Below are 27,022 nucleotides of genomic sequence, written 5' to 3' on the forward strand. Positions count from 1 at the left end.
TATTTATGCATACAAGAGCTGGGTACAGGCCAGAGATGCAGGGGGTGAGAAGATCCACCAGAGACAGAGTGGGGAACAGAACAGGCAGACTGACTGAAACATACTGCTGAGGGGAGTAGCGGGCAAGACAGGGGAGGTCTGCTGCACCATTTGGGTTTCTCCCTGGCTAGCCGGGTATTGAACTCATGCTGCAGAGGTTGTGGATTGCTTCATAGTGCTATGCTTAACCCCTTGTGCCACCAGAGAGGCCCTCTACTTCTAACTTTATCTTCACATTTATCACTCTATATTATTGTTATGATTTCACTTAGATTTATGAAAGATCTCCTTGCTAGTTTACTGAAGCATTTGGAAAATCTTTGCATATTTTATTCAGCTTTTTGGCTGTTTGTTTCATTAGGTACAGGTGGGGTGGGCATTTCTGTCATGTTGTCTATGGATTAAACCATCAAATCCTCACAAGGATTCTTTGCACCTCCCAGGACATCTTCCTATGGTCAATTGCTTAAAACGTACCATGAATCAACACTCTCAAATGCCTCTCTCAGAAATATTGTTGTCAAATGCTTTTTTTCTGGATAGCTTTTTCCTTCCCTATTTCCTCTGTGAGAGATTTCCTGGTTGCCCAATTAGGATGATCTCTCTCCTCTCTCTGCATTTATTTATTTATATTTTTATTATTTTTTAAGTTTTATTTATTTATGCATTCAAAAGCTGGGGTGCAGGCCGGAGATATGGGGTAGGGGTGAGAGGATTCACCAGAGACAGAACCGAGGACAGAACAGGTGGATCTACTGAAATACACTGCTAAGGGGAGCAGTGGGTGAGTCAGGAGAGGTCTGCTGCACCATGTGGGCAGCTTCCTGGCCAAGGATTGAAACCATACTGCAGTGGCTGCAGACAGCTTCACAGTGCTCAGTCTTACCCCTTGTGCCACCAGGGAGGCCCCCCTTTCTCTGCATTTAATATGATGCAGGGGATTGTGCAGGATATTTCTTCAGTGTTGACCACAATCTGGAGGAGTTGATGTACGTGAAACATTTCTGCTGAGATACCAGTGATACTACTTCAAACTGCAAGTCTTAAAACATGCCTAAACTGGAGGTTTCAGACCCTAATAAGAACTGGAAGTGGGGCTACCCTACCTCACACCACTAAACCGAAGATTAAACCTAAAGATTTAAATTTAAACCTAAGATTAAAATCAACCAAACTGATGACACCAAAAATTAAATGAGAGAAATCACATGAATAGCGTTACTGCTATAGCTCCTAATATCCTAGTTTATGTGATACTTTCTGGTAATGCTAACTGATGAACAGAGATTGATTTTTAGACAGGAGCATGCCTCTTTGCAAAAAGATTTATTTTAGAGATACTAATAAATAAGGACTATAATAAACAAATACATTTTTGTTCCTTGTAGTGTGGTCCCTGGACATAAGGACAGTCCCAACTCACAACTCCCGTATCACACTCAGCCTTTTTAACAAAAGCCCTGTGTGATTCGTATACATGAGTGTTTGAGAGGCTCTGAGCCCAAATCCCATGCTCTATTATTTATTTTAATTATTTATACTTAGTGAGCTTAGTGAGTACTTAATTGGTCAATAAGCTTTATGAAAATTAATCTTCCTGGGCCTCCCTGGTGGCACAGGCTGTTGAGCGCAGCGCTGTGAAGCTGTCCGCAGCCTCTGCAGTACTGGTTCAATCACAGCCGGTCGCGGAGATACTCACATGGCACGGCAGACCTCTCTCTCATCTCGCCCACTGTTCCCCTCAGCATGTATTTCAGTCAGTCTGTCTGTGCTGTTCCCCACCCTGTCTCTGGTAAATCCTCTCACCATCCCGCACATCTTACCTGTACCAGGGTTCTTGTATTAATAAATAAATCTTAAAAAAAAAAAAAGGACTGAGGAATAGGTTTAAAAAAAAAAAAAAGAAAGAAAATTAATCTTCCAACACAGTTAGTGGTATGGAAGTAATTAGAGAGCTGAAAGTATACCCCACTTGTTTCACATGATGCATTTTATCAATTAATCTTGAAGGAAAACATAGCCATTTCAATAATAACCATTCTGTTTATTTGTAACAGATGATATAAAAAATAGGCCTGAATGTGAATGTTTCTGGTTTTATTGACAGCTATATGGATTTGGGCAAATCATGATAAAACGTGTCTGATGATGTGTTCGTAAGTTTTAATTTTTTACTTCTTCTATTAATCATTATTGCAATTAAAAATGACCAGAACTTCTTTATTGTATGTTTTCTGTTGTCTAGAGTTAGATATGAAATTTACAAAGTAACTAGTTAATTTGGAATGTATGTGAGGGGGCTCCTTAAGCTTCAACTTGTAAATCTTCATTTCTTCCCTTAGTTTTGGGTCTAAGTCAACAGTGAAAACCATTCCTTAGGAACTCATTATATTACATAACATGAGATGTAAACTTCCATGACACAATCTTGCTATCAAACTAGCAAGCAGCCAGGATGAGTGTCAATTATTTAAAAACAAAATGGAAATGTATAATTAGAAACAGTATTCATAATGATCATATATTAATTAAAATATATTTATCTTAGGCATATATTTCACATGTTTAGTATAATTTGCATCAGCACTGTAAAAATTTCAGTAGATGAAAAATTTTGAAGGGTTTACAATTTTGAATATCGAACAGAATAAGGGACTGTTTCTTTCTGAATTTTTCTACAGTTTCATCATGCATGGTTTTATATGATCCTTCAGTATCAGGCACTTGTAAAACATAGACCAAAGCGTGCGGCCATTATTCAAGACCACTTTCACTGTATCACAAAGGTTTGCATCTAAGTAACCTTATAAAGATGATTTATTTTTAATATAACTGAATAAAGTAAACACATGATAAGCTAATAAGTTATTTTCAGCACATTTCCTCACATTTGGGATATTTATTAATGGACTATTTATCAACACTTTGTAAAATAAGCAGAATATATTTTACTTTAATAGAATTTGATGAAACTTTAATTTTAGAAAGAATATAATATGTTTTAACATATTATTTGGAGCTACCATTACTGTGAACAAATCTTCGATGCTTGCACCATTTGTTTGATATATTTATATTGGGAAGTAACCATCAACCAGATAATATAAGCCAATTACAATTAATTTTTACACTGTGAATAAACATAGTTTTAGTAGTTTGGGAAAGAAAAGAGATTGCATTTTTAAAATGAAACACCACTAGTACTTTTTTAAGTTCCATCTAATCAGCATGACTTGCTAAAGCAATTGATGGCTGAAATCAATTTGATGAAATCAAGAATTTTCATCTATCCTACAATCTTGCATTATTAAATAAACCAACCACTTTTATTTTTCAGTGGTTAACTAAGTATAATTTTCATTTTCTTAGGCACATGGAATGCACTATTCTCTTCCAACAATGACTGTTAAGACCATGAGTGGGATGCATTTAATAGAGGTCAATATAAAGTTAGTTACTTAGTGACAAATTCAAGGAAAACATAAACAATAGTTCTATTTATTTTAGGTTATAGAAGATCAACAAAAGATTTAGCAAATTAATATTCCATTATATCAGCCTTGTGTTTCCAAATTAATCTCATTTGAGTAATTTGTCTTAAAGAGATAATACATAGGGAGCCACCCTGGTGGCCTAGGGGTTAAGTCTGAGCCCTATCACCACCATGGCCTGAGTTCAATCCCCAGCCAGGGAGTTAACCCACATATGGTACAGCAGACCTCTCCTGTCTCACCTGCTGCTCTACTTATTAGTGTATTTCAGTAAATCCACCTGTTCTGCTCCACACTTGACTCTGGCGAATCCTCTCACTCCCTCCCTTCACCTCACTCCCTGCACCTCCCAGTTCTTCTATGCAAAAATAAATAAATAAAAATTGAAAAAAAAAAGACAATACATAGGGAATTGCTTACAGCGCCCATTGTTATCAGTGATGGGCACCATATTATTATTTTTGTATAAGTTTGTGGAGCAGGAGCCAGTTGGGAATAAAAATCATAAAGGTTAAGAAAAGGATATTGGATTAGTCTTTTTCCTGGTCTCTTATTTAGGTTTTCTAAATTCCTGCTATGAGTGAGACCTTCTGGTATTTTTCCTTTTCTTTCTGACTTATTTCGCTGAGCATGATCCCTTCTAATCAATGTAAAGTAATAATCAAAATCAATAAGCAACTATAAACCAGAGACACACTGGGGGGGGGTATACGGGAGGGGCAGGGAGAAGAACTAGAGTCAAAATGGGGGGGGGGATGTAATTGTATGGGGAATATAACCAAAATGAAAATGCATACATTGTACAAAGATGAAAAATGATGTAAGAATTATATAAAATAAAATATTTAAAAAAAGAAAAGAAAAGGATATTGGAATCCTTACATATTTAGAATTTGTGATTAATAATGAGAACCCATAAAAGGAAAGAGGAAGGGTAGCCCATAAGATAAGAAGAACCTAATGGTAAATAATCTTTCCAAAGACAGACTGGCTGGCTGGATAAGAAACAAGTGTGGAGGGCCAGGGAGCAGAATCCACACTGCTACTCTAGTACACACATCTAGATGAGCAAGCCTCATGCCTGATCTGAACAGGCATAATGAGAACAGTATTGAGAAAAAAGTCATTTGAACACACATTAAATTTTAACATAGAGCAAAATTATTTTTCAAAACTGTTAAACATGCAACATAATATTGTATGAGCAATGATGAATATGACAATAAACAGAGATTAATTATCTCAGGAAGTTTGCAGACTTAAAATAACCCTACTATTTTTGAAAGTCTGGTATTTGAATCAACTTATGATCAAATTCATTTCACCTGAGATGATTACTATGCACTACCCTAGCAAAATAAATTAGATCATGGGCCGCATATATTTTTTGAACAGAGTTTTTGCTATTGATTTATAATATTGATATGAATTGAAAGTGATGTTACTGAAAATTTTAAAAACTACACCTGGAATAGTTTTGCTACAACAAGTCTTTACTAATACTTTGGTTTGTTTTGCAACTTTTAAACTATCAGAATTTGGGGCTAGTAGAACAATAGTTTATAAAGCAAGATGGTAGTGAGAGTAGGTTGGTTGGTTCTTCACGGCTAAAAGAACAGAACTTGCATTTTTTTTGTTGGTATTTATAACCTTCATCAGTTATTCTTTGAAAGGATGGGAGGAATCAGAGGTGAGATATAGGTAAAGTTCAAAGCTATTTCTTTGCTGCAATTCCAGGTTATTAGTGAAATACCCATATCTATATAAGTGAGCCCAAATGTTCTATATACAACAAAATATAGAATAAGTTGTCATCATATTGGGATTTTTTAAACCACTCTACCGAAACAGGGAAACATTTTCATTTTCCTAAGAGTGAACACTACTTCATATAGGTGCTTTATATTAGATATATCCATTATTGTTTAATAGTAGCATACAGAGGGATATAAATATAGTTCGAAAGGCTGTTTGCTGAATTATTTTATACCATTGGTGATGAAAATATGATATCTGAAAGGGACATCATTATTTTGGAGAGGGTAAAAGTCAGTACATTGAAGCACATCTATCTCTGATGCCTGAAATAAACATGAACAGAAATAGGAATTGAAAATCAATTCAAATGATGATTAGTAAGATATATAATCAACTTGACATTTACATGAATGGAGAAAAATCATTGAATTTAAAGGCTATGCTATTAGTATTATTCCTTATAACCACATGAAGCTATAAATAAACACATATGTCTATTTTTAATAAAATATTTTTGATTAAATAACATGTATTTTTAAACAACAAACATCAATAAAAAAGATACAATGGTATTATAATAAATAAATTCTTAACACAATTGACATCCTAGTCAATTTTTCAGAGCACAGTATTTTTAAGTCATTAAGACCATCTAAAACTATGTTTTAACTTGCTTAACCAATACATTAATCTAACCGAACACAGGCAAAATATTATAGCACTTAATAGAAATGGAAATGTGACCTACCCTTTGAGACTTTCCCTGTCCCTATTTATTTCAGCATGCTATACACAATGGTTTCCTGACCACTTATTAAAAATTGAAAGGCAACAGCTATCAACTCTTAGAAACATAGTAGGCAACCCACTTAGAGTAGATGGGGATTTTTTTAAATGTTTGCCTGGAGTGGCTGAAAGGCATCTATATCTTAAATCTCCCCAATTCAGTGGATAGTTATTGGTACCATGCCTGTCCATTTCAGTACTAAATGAAAATAAGATTTTGAAATAAAAATTCATTCTTGCTATCTTGACAAGTATAGCTTCATGAGAAAATTATTATTAGTTGAATATACTACACTGACACCACTTGCTTTGTGAAATAAACCAAAATAGCTAGCTATTAATACCTAATGAGTTCTTGAGCTTATAAATAACTTCAGGAGTGAAAATCCCTATAAAATGCTAATTCTATATAAACACACACACTTCAGGTGAAATTTCAACCTAGATATTTTTACAATATTTGTTAAGCCTTAAAATATGGCTAATACTCAAATGGCAATGAAATTATGATATATATATATATAATAAATATTCAAGATAGGAAGAAAATGAATAATTACTGAATATTATTCACATAGGTAAGTTTCATAATTCCTTAAATAAAATTATTCTTTAAGAAAACCTTTACTTTTTCATTTTCTTCTTTTTTCTGTTGGCCTAAATAATCAAAGATAGAAAACCAGAAAAACCGACCTGATAAACTGTTAATACCAATAATAAGAATGGATATCCTTATCTGCTCCTACAAGAACAGAAGATATTTAATTTTCACTATAAAATTATATTAATACATCAAGGAGATTTGTAGTCCTTTGTTAAATAACTGTTCCAGCGTACTAAGTCTCATCTATTTACCTTTTATGTTTAATTTATTGTTGTGTGCAATAGAAAAGCATATTTCTTTATATTAACTGTCATTTTTATTTTTATTTTTTTTGGCTTCTATCTCTTTAACTAATATATTTGGCTTGTAAAACAAGATCCTCGGAGGAATGTGGTACTGATGCTTTGTATATTTGTTGTGTTTTAAATTCACTACAAGAGAACTAGAAATTAAATGAATTCTTCTTCCACCAAAGTCATAGAAGGGCATGTCTAACAGGTTCAAAGCAGCCCTTGTGATTTAGAGGGAGTTTATCAGACCAGTCACCAAGTAGGACACAGGTCTAGGAGATTACTTTATATAGTGATCGCCTTTGGTGTGACCTGCGATAAATAAATAGCTGAAAGCCAGCTGCTCTGGATAAGTCAACTTTCACATTTCTTTTTTAGTTGATCACTTTGGTTCTCTTACCCATGTGGACAAATGCATGTACATATCAAGGGAGAGTGGAGAGCCTATATTTCCCATATTCTATGAGAACATAAGGGAAGTAAATTTATTTAGTGATTTTTTTTTTTTTGGTTACTATTTGGTTGTCCTATCTTTTGTGATAGTAACTGGACAGCGAGACCAGAAATGGTTTTCAAATCCACACAATCAAAACAAAGTGAAGAAGTAATGAACACTTTTCAGAAGACAAAGTTCATGAATTAAATTCAGCAATTTTTCACCATAAAAAACCACATCAGTACTTTTTTGCAATTTGACTACAATTAAAACCTAATAAAATATACTTCATATAGCAGTATGATAATATACGTAGTAGTGGGATTTGATTATGTAGGAGTTACCCATTCTGATTTCACATTATTTACCTACATTTTTAATACCCACCATATTAGTTATCTCCTGTCCTAAGGATTATCCCACTCTAATGATCCTATTAGATTTTCACAGGAAATTGTCATTTACATTTAAATCCACCAGTTAAGAATAAATATCCTAAGAATGTATGTCCTGAGAAGCTAAAAGTAGGTTCATTTTAATTTCCAATTCCTCTTCCATGCTTCTAAATTCACTGTCATTATCTCTTTACATGCATAAAAAATAATTATCCTTAATATATTTCAAAATCAATTGGTTAATAGTAGTGCTAGAATCACACACTTACAGTCTGTGATTTTGAGTGTCCTCTTGACTTCTCCACTTCCTGATCCCCCACAACCATCTTCATCATCACAGTCCCCGCTCACTTGGTCAACCACGCCACCACCACTGCCAACCTGAAGTTCCCACTTATCAGGTTTCGGTGACCTCCCCTGTAACAACTAAATATGCACAAGAAAAACCTTTATTAATAGAACATTCCGATTATCGAAGACTACTATTCAAAAACACAGGTTAAAATTGGAGTTATTTTCTCATGTGGATCAACTATTTCAGTGTAAACATCTTTTCAAAGCAAGTCTAAAAGAAACATAAAAACTACTGAGATACTAATAATTGATAGGCAAGGTCTTCAGCCATAAAGAGCTGCATTGTGCATATTAGCTCTGTGAGAAAGCTTTGGATAAGGCTTTGGAAAGCAAATGAAATCAGGCCTAAGTACTCATGGATAGTTTCACTAGAGACTCCTTTGTTTCTGAATAAACAGAGTTTAAACATGCTAAATCTAAGTCCAACACAAGATAACTCCCTTTGCAGCATATTGGCTGATACTATTGTGCTGTTTTGTAAACCAAGAGTCTAAAATTTCTTAAGAAGTGCCACACTGTTCTTTCAGAAAAGATTCATTCAAAAACCTCCATCTAGATTTTGGACATATGCATTTGTAACTTTACTTAAACTTTCTTGGATGACATACATTGTCCATTGCACATTGCACAGAAAGAAACCTTAGAACAAAAGATTTAGATCCTTCTTATATTTCTAAAAATCACTCAAGAAATTTAATCCAACTTCTTGGTTCTTGATTCTCATGTATTTCATTTACTTTTATGAGCAAAATAGATGGAATAACCATTTCCCCCTACAGCACAGGAGGGCTAGTAATATTTTTGAATAATATTGGAAATGCCTGAACTCATTTTCAAAAAGGTAATGTTATGAATAATAGAATATTTCACTTAAAGCTAAGACTGAGTAAAATGAACCAATATGTGACATTTAACCCTCTAAGGCAGTTTTGGAGAACACACGGCTGGACTTGAGCACTAGAGGGTACTGCTTTATTATGAAAGAAATGTACCTCTACGGAATGGGCATTAAATTTTCAGGGTGCTTTATGAAAGTTTTAGGGTTGTTACTTCTAAAGTATCTTCTAAATAATAATACTGATCAGCAGACACTAATTAAACACACAACTTAAAGACAAGGTGTTTGGCATTTAAAGGACACATACAAGAAAGCAGAAATTGATAATTCAAAAGCCTTCAAAATTCAAAAAATTAGATCACAAATTCTGAAATATTATATTCTTTAAAATTTCTTTTTCCCTAGCAAACATGAAATACTTATACTACAGTATAACGCTGACAGTAATTTTGAAATTTTTACCAAAATTTAAGGTTCCTATCAAAATTATCATCATTTCCCCAAATGTGTAAGTAGATGTCAAATATTAAACAAAGATTTCTTCCATGGTCAAGTGAAATTAGGAAATGTTAAATTCAAATTTCTTTACCATGTTGAATGTGTTAATGTGTATACTAATTCTTGCAGGGGAAATACAAGTATGTAACAAAGCATATAAATTCAAACACTGAAAAACGGAAATGGTATTAAAAAATGGTATTAATTGCATATAATTTGCTATTTGACATAATCATTAAAGGTTTGGATTCTGAGGTTCAACAAACTTAGATTTTGAATCCTGGTTCTGTTAGACACTAACAGTGAGACATTGGTCTTTGGAAAGTTAAAAGATATCTAAAATTAGGACAATAACATACATAAACCATTATTCTCATTGTGTGAAAAAATAATTGTGAATTATTCTGCATGATGTTGGCACATTAAAATTAATGCTTTTGATTATTATCTACTTTACTATATATTCTACTAGAATATTGCTAAAACACCTAGAACATATTAATCAAAAGAATTTTGATCAAGAATGCAATTTTATGACATAGATCAAAGCTTTTAAAATATTACCTGACAAGTACAACAAAAGTCAAAATCTTTGGTGATGTGTTATTCTCTTCCAACATTTTTACTATTTCAACATTATTTCCTCTTTACTTTCCTATGTGTTATTACAATATTTCACTGGGTCCTTGACCAGCACAAAGATGCAATCTCATAAACACCAATGATGTATAAATAATGACTCAACTCTATGATTTTGAACAAAGACATGAAAATAGAAAAACAGTATATGAAAATGAAAACTTGACTATTTTTGGTTTTGGTTGAAGGTAATTGAATACATTAATTTTCATAAAATGATTTCTATATTGATAGTGACTTATGAAACTAATAGGGGCTCCTCAAAAGTTGATTATGGCATCTACATTTCTCTTCTTGAGTCCAATGCCTTAACCACTCAGCTATCACAGCCTCATCCACTTCTCCATCACCTTAGTGACCCTTGAGGAACATCTAATACACATGAACTCACATTTTAAGTAAGAAAATTAAATGAAACTATATTTTAAATTGTGGTGGGTAGAACTATAAAATGAGACCCAAGTCTTCCATTTCCTACCTCAGAGAGCATGAATAAAACGTCACTGTCACATACATTATATTACATTGAAAAAGTAATTTTACCAATGCAATTAGAGTTATTCATCTGTTGACCTTAAATTAATCAAAAGGGAGATTTTCTGGGTGGACCTAATGTAATCATAAAAATTTCTTAGAAACATACCTTTCTTTCTGGCTAGCAAGGAAGTCAGACATATGTGAAGGTGGAGTTTGCAGGTGAATAGGATATGAGGGATCCTGTTGAAGATTAAACCTGAGAGCTCTGAGGGGCCCAGCCAAAAGACAAGTGGCAAGAGACTGAACTACAAGAGCCACTAAGAGCTCAGAATAAGCCAGTTTAGAGTCAGCAAGGAATCAGGTACCCAGTCGCACAGCTGATTTCCACCAAAGATACAGGTAAGCCTGGAAGAGGAAACTTCCAACTGCATCAACTTTGATGGACAACTTGACTGTATCTTTATGAGATGCTGAGCAAAGGGCTCTGAATGGGGAGCTCACACACACTTCTGACCTGTGCAACCCTGAGTTAATGAATAGATAGTGTTTAAATATGGTTGGCATGGGCCTCCCTGGTGGTGCAAGGGGTTAAGACACAACTTATGAAGCTGTCTTCAGCCACTACAGCACAAGTTCGATCCCCTGGCCGGCCAGGGAACAACCCACATGGCGCAGCAGACCTCTCCTGACTTGCCCGCTGCTCCCCTCAGCGGGCATTGATCTGCCTGTTCTGTTCCCCACTCTGTCTCTGGTGAATCTTCTCACCCCCTACACCTCTGGCCTGTACCCCAGCTCTTGTATGTATCAATAAATAAATCTTTAGGGCCTCCCCTGTGGCGCAGTGGTTGAGCGCTGGGTTGCGAAGCTGCCCGCAGCCTCTGCAGGGCCAGTTCGATCCCCAGCTGCTCCCCGGCCACCGGAGGAGGGTCCCACTTGGCGCACAGACCTCTCCTGCCGCCCTCTGCTCCCCTCAGCAGTGTACTTCAGTCTGCCTGCTCTGCTCCCCGCTCTGGCTCTTGTGAATTCTCTCACCCTCCCGCGCTTCTGACTATACCCAGTGCTTGTATAAATAAATAAAATAAATCTTTAAAAAAATCATAATAAATAAGTAAATAAATAAATAAATCTTTAAAAAAATAAATGTGGTTGGCAGTTTGTTATACAGCAAGAGACCATGAATATACTCTCTAACCCTCAAATGGATCACACATACTTCTTGGCAAGTTTTTCATTTTTTGTTCACTTTTCAGTTTCTCTGCCACTGACAATTCCATTGTCTATTTCCCATGTCACCTGAGAAAAAGACATAATTGCTATTTACCATGATTAACTTATCCACATATAAGCACAATCTCATCTGATCCATGCTTCCAGGTCCCCGATAACCTCATCTCCCTGAGGTAGAGTCAATCAATATCTTGTCTGTTTTTCATGAAGTTTCCATCTTACCATGTTTGTGTTCTTACCAATCATCACACAGCCACCAAATGTTTGTTCATTCTCACATTATGATAAGATTTGATTTGTGAAAATTCTCTGAAATTATTTTTTTAAAGATTTGTTTATTTATTTATACAAGCACTCATTACAGTCAGAAGCGCGGGAGGGTGAGAGAATTCACCAGAGCCAGAGCAGGGAGCAGAACAGGCAGACTGACGAAATACACTGCTGAGGGGAGCAGCGAACGCAGCAGGAGAGATCTGTTGCACCATGTGGGACCCTTACCAGCCGGCAGGGGATGGAACCAGTGCTGCAGAGGCTGCAGGCAGCTTCTCAGCCCAGCACTCAACCGTTGCACCACCAGGGGAGGCCCAATTCTCTTAAATTTTTAATTTACAAAAACAATAGGCTTTTTCACAGATCACTATTAAATGCCCTACTTCATTAGGACTAAATTATTCTGACATCTCGGTTTGCCCATCTTTTATCTCACAACTCCAAGAAAATAAAGATAAATGTTTCAGTTAATAGTATAAATCTTTTGTCCTTTCTTTTTTGCCTCTTTCTGATAACTCATCTTGACTGTGCTCTCACCTGTGTACAAATTACAATGAAAGTGTTCATTTCCTGTCTTTATTTCCTTTCTTTGTAACTCTTTAGTTGATCTCTAAGCAGCCCTTGGATACACTCCTGTACTCCACTAGTTTTTATCTCAAAATAGAATTATTCATCTCCATTATTCAGGTAACTTTACGACCTCTCTTCCCAATTTCTTCTTTGAAGGTGAATCTCATTCTTTTCTACCTACTGCCAAAATACTATTTTCCCCGTCAGAATTTTCACCATGTCAGTTCTGTCTTTAATGTCTTTGTGACTAGTTCCTGACAAAGCCACTGGTTTCCAGCTTGTTAGTCCAGATAGAAGAGTCACAGAGAGATCCTGTGGTAAGATGTTTGGGAAAGTCGTGTGACAGTCCCTTCATGAATGCCATAAACTAAAGGCTCATACAGGTGTCACAGTGAGTAATCTTAGTTGAGACTGCCTCACATTTTCCAAATTTACATAAGCAAATTACCCCCTTCCCTCACTTAATACCCATTGAACATACTTTTGGAAATGAGGTCTAGGAACAAAACAAGTCAAAGTTAGCCTGCAGTACAGGTGCCGGATAATATGCTGCTTTGTTTTTGTTTTTTAATTATGTGTAAACACAATCCTTCTGCATCACATTTGATTATAAAGCAATTTGCTTTACTTACAGGAATTGTGTGAATTTATTTGTCTATAATTCTCCAGATGTTAACAAATATATTTTCATTTATTTTAAATGTAAAAGTAATTATCCAGCTTACCCTGCCTTCAAAGCACTTCATATTTAGTTGAATAAAGTATTTTAATTTTTACTTAGATCTTAGAAGACAAAATGTGCTATAATAAGTTCAGAGTCATACTTAATTGACCGGCAGATTGATTCACTTATTCATTCAGTGACAAATTGAGCACACAGTATGCCACACATATGAATTTTGAAGTATATACATTTACATCAAAGGGGAAGACCTAGTCTTAGTTCTTACCAAGTACTCACTCTATATTTCCTTTACCATTTAGGACTTATGAATATGTATCAAGAGAAAATTAAAATAAAATAAATCTGAGATTTAGAAAATAGAAACAGAATAAAGGTTGGATTATGTGATCTTGCTAAATCATTTTTTCATTCTAATCCATAATCAGAAATAAGTTAAAACAATTTTATTTCTGAGCTCTTGGGAACATCTAAGTTGTTTAAATAGAAACTTGACAATGAAAGAGAGTGCCAAGAAATACTTTCCAAATATATTCATGTTGCCATCCTAGTTACTACAAACTGGAATGAAAAGGAATATTCCAATTACATTTTAAATGAATTTTTAGGAATAGTTTAAAAACTGATTCAGGCAAAATTCAATTTTTTCTAGAGTAGGGTAAAAATTTTACCTTCATGACTTGGGTCAGAGATAATGAAATCTGTCCTTTCACTGGGGGGTCAACTCTTTATAATCCTCTTCTCCAGTACTTATGAGACAAATTGCAATTCACACCTCCAGAATCTTGTGGCTCCACCTCATTGGGAACTCTTAAGCCATTTTTGAATGGCTCAAGGCCCCATGGGGAAAAAAAAAGCCATAAGGCCCTATGGAAAAGGAGTCTCCTCCACACCTCTTTAATAAAACAAAACAGTATCCACATGTGCATACTTAAATGAGAACACAAACAAAATGACTCTGTGGATTGATAATGAAGTCAATTTCTACAAAGAACGAAAATCAGTCATGTGGCTGTAGACACGCTATGTCACCTGCTGCAACAGATTTCTCATTGTCACCACATACACAAATAGCCACTGTATAAAGTCATGAAAAACACAGAACAAGTTTAAGAATTTTTCAAAACTTAAACCACAAATAGATTTAACATTATTTCTCCAAGACAAAATTTTCTGCATTGGTGTAAATGGAGAAGAACATCTACTTGAAAGTTTTCATGAATATATTTGGGTTAAATTACCTAAATGTTCTAGCATATTTTAAGTATTAGGTGCTGGTTTGCTATCTATATGATTGTCAATATAACCAACAGAACTGATACTGCCCCTGGTTTCCCTTGCTATCCAAAAGTGGAATGCTCCTATTTGGTATAATTTGGGAGAATATTTGGGTCTGGAAAAGTTAAAAAAAAAGCTTACAGAATAATGGTTATAGTATTCCCAGACACAAACAATAACCTACTGCATCATATGCAATAGGAATGTTCTACTTTGCTTTTTAAAAAAAATTGATTTATTTATGCATATAAGAACTGGGGTACAGGCCAGAGGTGTAGGGGGTGAGAGGATTCACCAGAGGCAGAGTGGGGAACAGAACAGGTAGATCTATTGAAATGCACTGCTGAGTGGAGAAGCAGGCGACTCAGGAGAGGTCTGCTATGCCATGTGGGTTATCTCCCTGGCTTGGGATCAAACTCCTGTTGCAGTGGCTGCGGATAGTGTCATAGTGCTGCTACTTAACCCCTTGCACCACCAGGGAGGCCCAGGAATGTTCTACTTTGGAGAGCAGGAAAACCTGTATCCTATTTCTATTTTTAAAGAAGGAAACCTATTGGAGTAACAATGTCTCTCTCAAATTCACCCTGCTTTGACTCTGAGTCTTTCCAAACATAAAGATGATGGCATTTTGAACACTATTCCCCTTTCATGAAGAGAAAGTCGATCAATACATACATATTTATAGAACAATTACAACAGAGGAAAGGGCATGATTTTCAGTCCAAGCCACACATTAATTTGTGCCTTTAAGCAAATCACTTAAGCCCATTAAAACTCACTTTATTCTACTGAATAATAATGCAAGCGAAAGAACTTTATATATTCTAAAGCACTGTGCTCATACAGTGTTCTGTGAGAGACACTGAATCCACGGATTCGAGAAGCCAACAAGGTGAACACAGAGTTAAAAAAAACCAACTACTTTGTTGGGTATTCCTATTTTTCTTAATGCCATGCAGTTTATGCAGTCAGTTGACTGGCTGAAAATAGTCATTTTTGATGACAGATGCTTCCTGCTTATGTTTAATTGGTTTAGGAAGCTCATTACAGATGCTATCTTGGAGGATGAGTTTGGTGGGAAGAATATCTGATAACTCTAAGGCAAATGTATTTCTTTCAACTACTGAATATATCTCTCAATAAACTCAATTTTCTTTTTACTAGCTGTCTGGTAATATCCCATAGTTATAATAGCCTTTCAAACACTTTCAGTATATCGGGCTATGGATGTCTCACATATGTGTGTTTGCTGTGAAACAGAACCATATTCATTGCATGCAAAAAGTCTACGACTGAAAATGCTTCGAGATTGTATAATGATATATCTCTCAGACACTTCCCTCTTCCTTTTAGAATCACTTTCTTACACAAAGAAGAAAAGAGGTGCTTAAAAATATCAGTCTTTACACGTGTACTATTGGTCATCTGCTCAACAGTAGACCTAAAATCTACTATTTCAATTTCATAACACTGATTAGGTGAACATGAAAATGTTGACAGAAAAATTTCAAACCAAAAAACTGAATAATGTAGAAAAAAAAATACAATAATTTCACCATCAATAAAACATCCTTAAAGAATATATTATATAGACCTAAAATATCCATGTATAAATACATGCAATTATATATATATATGAATTTAATTTTGTTAAAGAGCTATTGGTTTCTTAAACTTCATTCAGTTTAAGTAAAACCCATAAAGAACTATATAGGAAACAGGAAAACAAGGGCAGCTTCTAACATTTTAAAATTGGAAATCTGATTTAAAATTCCTCATGAAGTATTTTTAAATTTATCTCTGTAACATATTTCAAATGAGAACTTAAAAAAAAAATCTCTTCATATAACATCCTCCTGTTTTTTTTTTTGCAACTTAACTTCCCTTTCCTCAAACCTCCAACTCAGCATCCATCTCCCCCAACCCCATTTGACCCTATTCTCACCCTCCTTACTAACATTACTGTCTTTTACAAATTTTTCTGATTTCAAACTTTCCACTGTCTTTCAAATTTAGAAAATATTTTAACCACGTAACCTAATTACCACAAATCTCTAGATTTAAATCTCCAAAAGCATTTAAATCTCTATAGACTATTCTATCTAAAGAGCCAAACACATTTTATAACATGTCATGTTATGTTAAGTTGACCAGACACTGAAGTCATTTCTGTAGGATTTCTTGTCAGTGTTTGCTTTAAGTTTGAGCTGTCTGCCTCAGCTTCTGTTGTGCCCATAATTTGAAAGGTCATGTTCTGTTGGCATTTGGTTTATGCAATGCTGTCTGGCAATTTATAAAAGTCTTGTGATTTTGTAAATAGAATATTGAACTTAGAAAAGGCTTACTGCATTCCCTGGCCTCTAATACTGCAAAGAAGTCATTTGCTCTTGTTCACATGAGAAACTTCTGTGTCTCCCTCTCCAGCATCTGACACTCCACTCCGACTCAAAACATCATCAGTGTCATCTTTTGAGTTATCATCTCAAAAGTGAGCAGATAAGTTCATCATTAATGTATGTACTGGTCCAAATTTTCCAAACTAAAAGCTGATGAGTAAATGCAGGAATGAAATATAAACAGGAACATAAACACAACATCAAACAGAGTTCAGAAAAATTTGAGGCCTTAAGAGGAAGCATGCATGCCAAATGTTATCAAGTCTCCAATGGCCCCTGTGAAACATCTCTGTGAACACACTTCAAGGACCTGAAAAGTGAAAAACAGAAAGTCCTTCCTTACAACGTGATTCCACAGTTAATGTCAGAGCTTCTATTAAAACATTCATTGGCTAGACAGGCACAAAAGATCAATGACAGGGGTAGGGGAAGAAGCAAGCAATGCTTAATGAGCCTGCAGCAGGGGAGTGAAGACGGGGAGCCGGATGTGATTATACATAAACCCCGTAAGGAATTAGTAGATGTGCAATACAAACTTCTCCATATCAAAATTTTATTATAGGACATGATATATAACAATTCAATTTCCCAAAATTAAAACAGAAGGTAGGAATTGTTTTCTTAATGTCACTATTTTGCTTCCAAGATAATTTATTAGTTTTCTTAATGATTATCACATATTCACCTACTGGTGGACACATTATATCACCTGTACCTAGGGTCACCAACAAATATAATAGGGTAGAAACCACCCAGTTTTCTGGCTGATGCAGGTTAGTCTATGATTCAGATGAAATAAGAATGATTGAATATGAAATAATTTCATTATTTTGTGATTCTTAGGAGAAGAGTGAATTTATACTATTTATGGTATGGTTTATCATTGAGGGGTGATTTTTAACATGCAAAAGCCTGTAACTCTTCAAGTCTTCATACCCATGAAGTGTAATATGCACTAGAGTAATACACACTCACATGCTAATCAACACATGCCTATTTGCCCCAAACATACAATTACTCATGACCTAGATCACCTCAGGGGACCACCTAGTCTGGTATAGGCATCACAGCAATTAACTTGCTGTTGATAACATGCCAAGCCATTTGCCTTTTTAGCCATATCATCTCCTGGTGTTATGGGGCACAACAACTGAATTTCCATAATCATGAGAAGAACAAAACTAAACATCTACTGGTCTTGGAAAAAAACAAGTGAACAGATGGATCGATGATGAATACTAAATAAGTCAATATTATCTGGTGAATCAGGCTCCTAATAATCACAGTCTGTGCAAGTGCAGCAGGACTCATGTTATAAAGGCAGTTTACACATTACATGCATTTCCTAGTTAATGATGTAAATAGTATTAATTTTATACGTGTTACCAACAAAGCGGTTCTCTTATCTCAATTCATTCGCTAAATTTCTCTTCGTCTGGTTCAGCCTTAAAACACAGAGTTGGCAGAACTAGCCTCTTAGTTTTTAACTCTGGCAAAAAGACTATATAAATTTTACCTAAAAATAGAGGAATTAGTATTATACATTATTAAATAAGATTATCCCTAGCCATTTCTTTTTTATTATCTCAATGTATCCCTAACCAAAACACAATATTTACGTCATTCAGCTGGTATGTGTTGTGATCACTATCCTTTAACCACCCATCTGTGAAAGTCTTGATGGAAAGAGAGAAAAGAAAACCACGGAAGAGGAGAGAGGCAGGGTAGCAGGAAGGGAGGAAGCAAAGGAGGGAGCCGGTAATCATGATGCATTGCCAGGGTAAGTGCTCCCCGATTACAGAAGATTTTTATTTATTAATTCAAACGAACTTCCATTACCTCTTATGAGAGAATTGTGAAGGTTTGCAAATTCATTTACAAACTGGCTTTGGCAACTAATTTCTATTTCCTCTTTGGCCAGCTGTGCAGAATTCATTCTCAAATGCTCTATTAAAACATTCTAGGAAAGATTCCCCTAAAGTTTCCCAGTCTATTAAAGGTTTACTTCCAAAAGGAGCTCATTCTGATCCCATTTAGTACAGCACCCTTGTGTATGCCAGATGGTAACAAGAGCTACATCTTTGCAAATGTCATTCTGAGTTTCACCTTTGCAATGAAATCCCCTTACTCTACCTTTATTTTACATAAACTATAAAAACATGAACAAAGATTTGCCAAATGAGGATTAAGGGAATGTAATTTTGCTAAATATTCTAGAAATAATTTGAGAAAAATGGGGAAATTTGTGGTTGTCTTGGGAGGATGGGTAGGAGAATATTTGACAGGGATTCTAGGTCCAATTTCAGATTTATTACTTAAAAATATGACCTTAAATCATTTAATATTGCTGAACCTAAATGTTTCAGCTGAAAAGATGAATTGGTTAAAAATTTAAGTACATCTTAGAGCTCAAAATGTTTAATTCTAATATGTTTCAAGTCATTCTCACATTTAGTTCAGAAATAGGTATGATATATATTACCTAAGATTTATTTAGGTAAGTCTTATTTCACTTAAGTCTTATGTCAGCCCTCCCTTACATTCACTTCATTCTTTATCTTTTTTCTTTTATATTTTGTGCTTGGAATTGTTTTTAATTTACAGTATATATTGCCTATAGATTGAACAGTATCCATCACTACTACTACTACTAGGGTCTTGAGAGTGGGAATCAAGTTAAAATGAGGTCATCTGGGTGGGTTCTTACCCCAGGTGATTAGTGTCTTTAAGAAAAGGTGACCCAGACAGGCATGCACAGGGTGAAGACTGTATGAAGAAACACGGGAGGATGTCATGTGAAGGTGGGGGTCTAACCTGATGCCTCTTACAAGTCAAGGAATGCCAGTGGCTGCCAGCAAGCCACCAGAAGCTAAGAGAGAGGAATGTAGCAGATTCCTCTCACTCTCCTCAAATGGAGTCAACCTTGCTGACACCTTAATTTCAGACTCCTACCCTCCAGAACTGTGACTTAATACATTTGTTATTTTAAGTCACCCAATTTGTGGTAAATTGTTACAAACTGTTTCAAAGACACTTAAAGACTGCACAAATCATCAGTAAGCAGGGTTCTCCCTGGTGGTATAAGGGGTTAAGTCTCAGTGCTATCACCACTAAGGCTTGAGTTCCATCCCCAGCCAGGGAGCTAACGTACTCGCACAGCAGACCTCTCCTGCCTTGCCTGCTGCTCCCCTCAGCAGTGTATTTCGGTAGATCTGCCTGTTCTGCTCCCCACTCTGTCTCTGGTGAATCCTTTCACCCCCTGCACTTTTGGCTTACAACCCAGTTCTTCTAAGCACAAAAAAATAAAAATAAATAAATCCTCCAGTGTTCCACTTCAAGAATTTATCCACATGACCCCAGCCATGTGCCCACCAAAATTGTAATACAGAACATTATTATATTTTAGATACTAATGCCTTGTGTTATGTATGAATTGTGAAGATGTTCTCCCAGTCCATAATTTTCCACTTTTGTGGTGGTTTCTCTTGTTCTACAGCAGTTTTTCATTTGATGTAGTTCCATGGTTATATTTTTGCTTTTTTTTTTTTTGTCATTTGGAGTCAAATCTCCAAATATATCTGGAAGGCTGATGTCAAGGAGTGTATCACTTATGTTTTCTTTACTTTTGTAAAGATTTATTTATTTATGCATATAAGAACTGGGGTACAGGCCAGAGGGGCATGTGTGAGGGGGTGTGGGGGGTGGTGAAAGGATTCACCAGAGACAGAGTGAGGAACAGAACAGGTGGACTGACTGAAATACACTGCAGAGGGGAGCAGCAGTCTGCTGTGCCATGTGGGTAGCTCCCTGGCAGGGGATTGAACTTGTGCTGCAGTGGCTGCAGTTAGCTTCACAGGCTGTGTCTCAACTCCTTGTACCACAAGGGAGGCCCCTACTTATGTTTTCTTCTAAATATTTTGTAGTTGCAGGTTATAACCTGCAATCACTTTTGTTTTCTTCTAAATATTTTATAGATGCAGGTTATACATTCATGTCTTTAATCCATTTTGAATTATCTTTTTGTACAAGGTGTAAGGTACTTGTCTAATTTTGTTCTTTTACATTTGACTGTCCATTATTTCACCATTTTTAGATAAAATATTTCTTTTTCCCAGCAAAACAATATTTGTCACACCTTGTTGGATCCAGAGATTATAACATTTGTTTAGATATATGTATTTTAGACCTATTAAGATCATAATTAGTACTTTTACCATTTCAATAAGAAACTTAAACTCTATTGAGTCACTCCCAATCTTTGTCATACATTTTGTTTTAACATATAATATACATTCCAAAACACATTATATTTCTCCTATTTCTCAGGTCTAATTCACCATAAATATTCCCAATAAAACCTTTTTGTAATATCTCTGACAAATTTTGGTGTCAATATTTTCTGCCTTCCCATAACAAATTGGGAAATATTATATCTTTCGTATATATTTCCTAAAACTGCTTGTGTGAGATTAGTCTTATTCATAACTTTAATGGGTATAAGATTAACCATATTCATACCTTAAATTTTTGGAAGAATAGACCATATATTCCATCTGTGCTAAGGATTTTTTTGTGGGAAATATATTAATATAGATATAGTTTCTATTATAGATACAGAGCTGATTGTGATTTTCAAAATGTCTTCTTATTCTAATGTTTTAAAGATTTTTCAGTACACTTCATTGCTGCCTGCAGTTTGATGCTTCTCACTGGGATAAATTTTCCTTAGCTGGATAAACTAAGGTGTTTCTTTTCTTTTCTTTTTTTTTAAATATTTATTTATTTATACAAGCACTGGGTACAGTAAAAAGCGTGGGAGGGAGAGAGAATTCACCAGAGCCAGAGCGGGGAGCAGAACAGGCAGACCGACAAAGTACACTGCTGAGGGGAGCAGCGGGCAAGACAGGAGAGGTCTGCCACACCATGTGGCTTTCTCCCTGGCCAGGGATCGAACTTGCTCTGCAGAGGCTGTGGATTGCTTCATAGTGTGGTGCTTAACCCCTTGTGCCACCAGGGAGGCCCCCTTTTTTTTCTTCTTTTTTTTTCTTTTTTTTTAATTTATTTATTTATACAAGAACTGGTTATAGTCAGAAGCGCGGAATGGTGAGAGAATTCACCAGAGCCAGAGCAGGGAGCAGAACAGGCAGACTGACAAAGCACACTGCTGAGGGGAGCAGCGGGCACAGCAGGAGAGGTCTGTGTACCATGTGGGACCCTCACTGGTGGCCGGGGATCAAACTGGCGCTGCACCACCAGGGAGGCCCCCTTTTTTGTTTCTTTATGTGCCACATATGAGTGAAATCATACAGCATTTGTCTCTTTTTTTTGGTCTGCCTTATTTCACTAAGCATTATGTCCTCCTGGTTCACTTATATTGCTGCAAATGTCAGGATTTCAGATCTCTCTCTCTTTTTTTTTGTACCAGAGTAGTATCCCATTGCATATATATACCACATCTTTATCTTGTCATCTGTCCATGAACACATGAATCATTTCCAATTTTTGGCCCTCATGAATAACTCTGTGATGAACATGCAGGCACATATATCAGTTCAAATCAACATTTTTGTGTTCTCCAGGAAAATACACCAAAGTGGCATAATTGGAACATTCAGAATTTCTATATTTCATTGTTTAAGGAATCTCCATATGGTTTTCCTTAATAGCTGCACCAACTGACATTCCCACCAATGCTGTACATGGGTTTTCTCCTTTCCACACACTAACACTTTCTCTTTGTCTTTTGGGTAATAGCCATTCTCACTGGTGTGAAGTGATAGCTCTTTGTGGCTTGATTTGTATTTCCCTAATAATTAAAGGATGAACATTCTTTCCTGTGCCTATTATCCATGTATTTGTCTTTGTGAATTGCCTATTTAGATTGTCTGACCATTTTTTAGTCAAATTGTATGTGGGTGGATTTTTGTTTCTAAGTTGTATGGGTTCTTTATATATATTGAATATTAATCCCTTGTCAATTTTTTTTTCCCCTTTAGGAGGATGTCTTCATTTTGATCATGGTTTATTTCACTGTGCAGAAAATTTTAGTTTGCTATATTCTAATTTATTTACTTTTGTTTTTATTTCAGTTGCATTGGAGTTGAATTCTCAAAGACATTTCTAAAAGTGATATCAAGGGCATAAATCCCTGCTTACTTCTATGTATTTTATGGTTTCAGGTCATTTTGAATTGATTTAATTTAAATGATTTTGAATTGATTTTTTCTAGTGTTAGATACTGTTCTAACTTAATTCTTATACATGTGGTTGCCCACATTTCCGTGGCAGATCACATCCATTTCAAGACTATCTCCGAATCACTATCAGATTATGGAAAATTTCATTCTGCTCTTTGGAACCCTCTGGCATAGTCTCTCAGACATGCACAAAGTACTTATGCCATAGAGAAAATAAGTCATCTGTGTTCCTGAATACTTTACCCCAAGATATGTCCGGTGCAGCCCCAATCCTTAGCTCCCATTCACAACTAGAAAGTGCACCCAGAGAAATAAACATTGTCAACAGTTCACATTGGAATATTTCTCTAATCTTCAAATTTTAGTACTTCTGTTTTTTTCTCTTGTCCTATCTTTTTGCCTAAAAATTCATAATTTTGTAATTTATCTGACTTCTAGTCATTACAGGACCACTCCGACCCACACAACATAGTTGACACACAAATTATTTTTAGTACTTTACATATAATCATAAAAATAGAAATTTCTCATTATTATAATGATCTTTGGGCATATGTTATTGGGTTCCTCCTGCCTCATCTTGAAAAGATGACCTAAAGAGACAATGAAATATACCAAGAGCAGTAAAGAGGCATTGTAACCTTTGCTGAGGAAGTAGCTTAGAATGTGACAATGTTATCTTGTTTTCAGTCAGTTGGCCATATGTAATTCAAATGTGTGATACCTGAGTCCTTCAGTGGTGCTCCTGCAGAGAACTCTGTAATCACATAGGTGTCACAGAAGAAATAATAAGGATTATTACTGTGAACTAGCTTCTTCAGGTGGTGCCGAGTTAGTAATTTATTTTGGTTTTTAAGGTTCTGGTTAAAGAGGAGAGAAACAACAAACAGGTCCAGAGAAATATAATGGAGTGAATGACAGAGAGGGATATCATCCTTTACTATCAAATGATAGGAGGGAAGACTAGGGGAGTGCTGAGAGAGTCAAAATGTGATTGGTTTTATAAGAAGAAAGTACTAGAGGAGCGAAGACATGTCAGGGCCATCTCATCACCTGGAATATTCAAGAAACCAGCAGATGACACAGAGACACAGGAAGACCTTAGTACATTAGGATTTTGTACCATCACAGATTGGAAACTATGTTGGTGATTCAAATGACCCAATAACTTCTCAGCCTGACAAATAGTGCTAAAGATAACTATCTGTGGTGCTCTTGGAGAGATCTATGTTTTTCCCACTTGAAAATAATAAAAATAGCTTTTCATTATTATAGAAAAATTCATTCTGATTATAGAACTTTAGATATACAGAAAAAAAAAAACTTCTGCAGTTCAATAAAAACTTTCAATATTTCAATTTTAAATGTCCATGATAGTACTCTTGTCAGTGGTTACCTGGCATTTCGCCCAAGCATCTGCACCAGGTAAGTGCTCTTGGTTGAAACCTACTTGGGTGTGTCTATTATTTCAGATCTCTGTCTGGTGTTTGGATGCTAAGTTCTGCCTGCTGATTCAGGAATATTAATCTTTATCCTTCTGAACCCTACTGCACCAGTATGATGTTTGTTTCATGTACGCTATTTTAATAGGATACTATTTAATAGGATACTAATTGTGTACTACTAGTACACAATTTACACAAAAAGAGCCTGAAAAATGAAGTATTACTTTTTACCCCTTATCATTTAATTCATAATCCAAAAGCTAATATTTTCTTTTTTTAAGATTTATTTATTTATGCGGATAAAGAGCTGGGATATACCTCCCCAGAGGTACGGGGAGTGAGAGGATTCACTAGAGACAGAGTGGGGAGCAGAACAGACAGATCTACTGAGATACACTGCCGAGGGGAGCAGTGGGTAAGACAGGAGAGGTCTGCTGCGTCATGTGCTAGCTCCCTGGCCAGGGATTGAACTTAGGCTGCAGAGGCTGGGGATAGCTTCACAGTACTGTGCCTAAACCCCTTGTGCCATCAGGGAACCCCCCCAAAGCTAGCATTTTCATTTAAAATTAAGTATTAGCTACCTTTGTTATATATTCCGGAAACAGCATGAGAATGACTTGAATGCAATCTGACTTCCTTTTAATGCTGCTCTTACCTCCTGAGACTTTCCTCTCTTTCCCATGTATTTAGTATCACATGGATGTTTATCTTTTCCTACAGGGGTCCCTCGAATTGTACAATTGCCCCTTCTTTCAATCGTAATCCTGTCTCAAACAATATTGCTATCCCCCTCTCTGTAGGTGATTCCATTTAAGCATTAGGAAGAATATGACCAGCTGATTAGACAACTTTAATTACACAGACCCTTAACATTGCAAAGAGGGTTAGACTGCCAATTCAGAGCATCTAGGCACCATCACTGATTCCTGTTCTCTATTAGTTATAGCTAGAAATCAGTAGGGGATAAACAATTGAAATGAAATCTGAGTGTGTGTGTTTATGTGTGCAAGAGAGATTGTCTCAATGAATGTACATGTGTGTGTGTGTGTGTGTGTGTGTGTGTGATAGCAGCTATTGCATGTAGTTATCTCCAGGTCTGACAGGGAAGGATTCATCTCCAACCTCGCTCACATGGTTATTAGCAGAACTTATTTCCTTGTGAGCTGTTGGACTGAAACTCATTTGGTTCTTTGCAACATGGGCCACTCCATAAAGTGTCTCAGAACATGGCAGTCTAGCAAGTGTCCTCAGAACAGCAGGAGAGCGAGAGGACCAGCAAGATGCCAGCCATAGCTTCTTGCAACCTAGTCCCAGAAGTAACATCCCATCACTGTTGCTGTGTTCTGCTCAATAGAAGCCAGACACTAGGTCCAGCCCACACCAAAGCAGAGAGGTGCACACCAGGACATGCACCAAGAGGTGGAATCCATGAGAATACGACAGAAACTGCCTATGACACCATCCCAGATAATGACCACCTTCCTCTTAAAATACTTACTTGAAGCTCTATCACCTAGAGTGCAGCTTTTTTTTTTTTTTTTTTTTTTTTTAAGAACTGCTTCTCACCCTCGAAATTAAACTGGTAAACAGAGCAGTTTTTTTCTCTTCATTGCCATCAACATTGTGCAAGGTCCATGCTCATACTGGAGACCATCTACCTGCCAAGCTGCTCTCTTCAGAACCTGGGCATTGCTGACATGCAGGTGCCTAATTTTGCCCATGCCAGAAAATCCTTCCAGGTCCCTCTTCTCCATTCTCAACTCTGAGGAGTGTTGATTATTTTCTACACCTCATCTCTACCTCTCACTGTCATCGGAGCTTCTATAACAGTACTTCTGCCAGCCTTTTCTTTCTTCAACTTTTTGCAATGTCATCTCCTCTATTCCTGTGTAATTCCAAGTAACAGGGTTCTTTTCTAAGCATTTTCTAGCAATGACTGCTCCTGAGCAATGTGACCTGACTATTCGCATCAATTGTAATATCCAGTTTCTTATTCAGTTTTCTTTCTTGAGTTCAAAAATGATTCTAGAGCAAAGCAAACTTAATTTTCTATTCTGAGGTGTGAACACTGATGATGCTGTGAGACATTTCTAAGAATTGCTAAGATTTTATTGCCTGAATAGATTCTATCATTTGTGTATGCTTAGTTATACTATTTGTTTATATTTTCCTATGATATTTCAAGTTTGGTAAATGAATCATTTGTATTTATTAAGCTCCTATGTACGAGAAACTAGGGAAACAAATTTAATAATAGTAAAAACCTAAATCTTAAAAATTGTCCAGAGTCATCATTGCAATTATGCAAACACAATGTCATTTATCTTTAAAAAATCTTTCAATCTGAAAGAT

General features: G+C 35.9%; 1 protein-coding gene across 4 annotated transcripts in view; it reads right to left on the minus strand.

Annotated features, from left to right (window-relative positions):
• GPC5 (glypican 5) overlaps positions 1–27,022 on the minus strand; it is a 1,063,734-nt gene that overhangs the window by 514,020 nt on the left and 522,692 nt on the right. For all 4 annotated transcript variants that reach the window (XM_054701627.1, XM_037528635.2, XM_054701628.1 and 1 more), the window contains exon 7: positions 8,069–8,225. In XM_054701627.1, coding sequence (XP_054557602.1) covers positions 8,069–8,225 — 157 coding nt within the window. The remainder of the gene's footprint in view (positions 1–8,068; positions 8,226–27,022) is intronic.

Source organism: Talpa occidentalis, unplaced genomic scaffold (assembly GCF_014898055.3).
Source record: "Talpa occidentalis isolate TD23 unplaced genomic scaffold, MPIMG_talOcc4v2.1 talOcc4.5, whole genome shotgun sequence".
In the NCBI taxonomy this organism is placed as follows: Eukaryota; Metazoa; Chordata; class Mammalia; order Eulipotyphla; family Talpidae; genus Talpa; species Talpa occidentalis.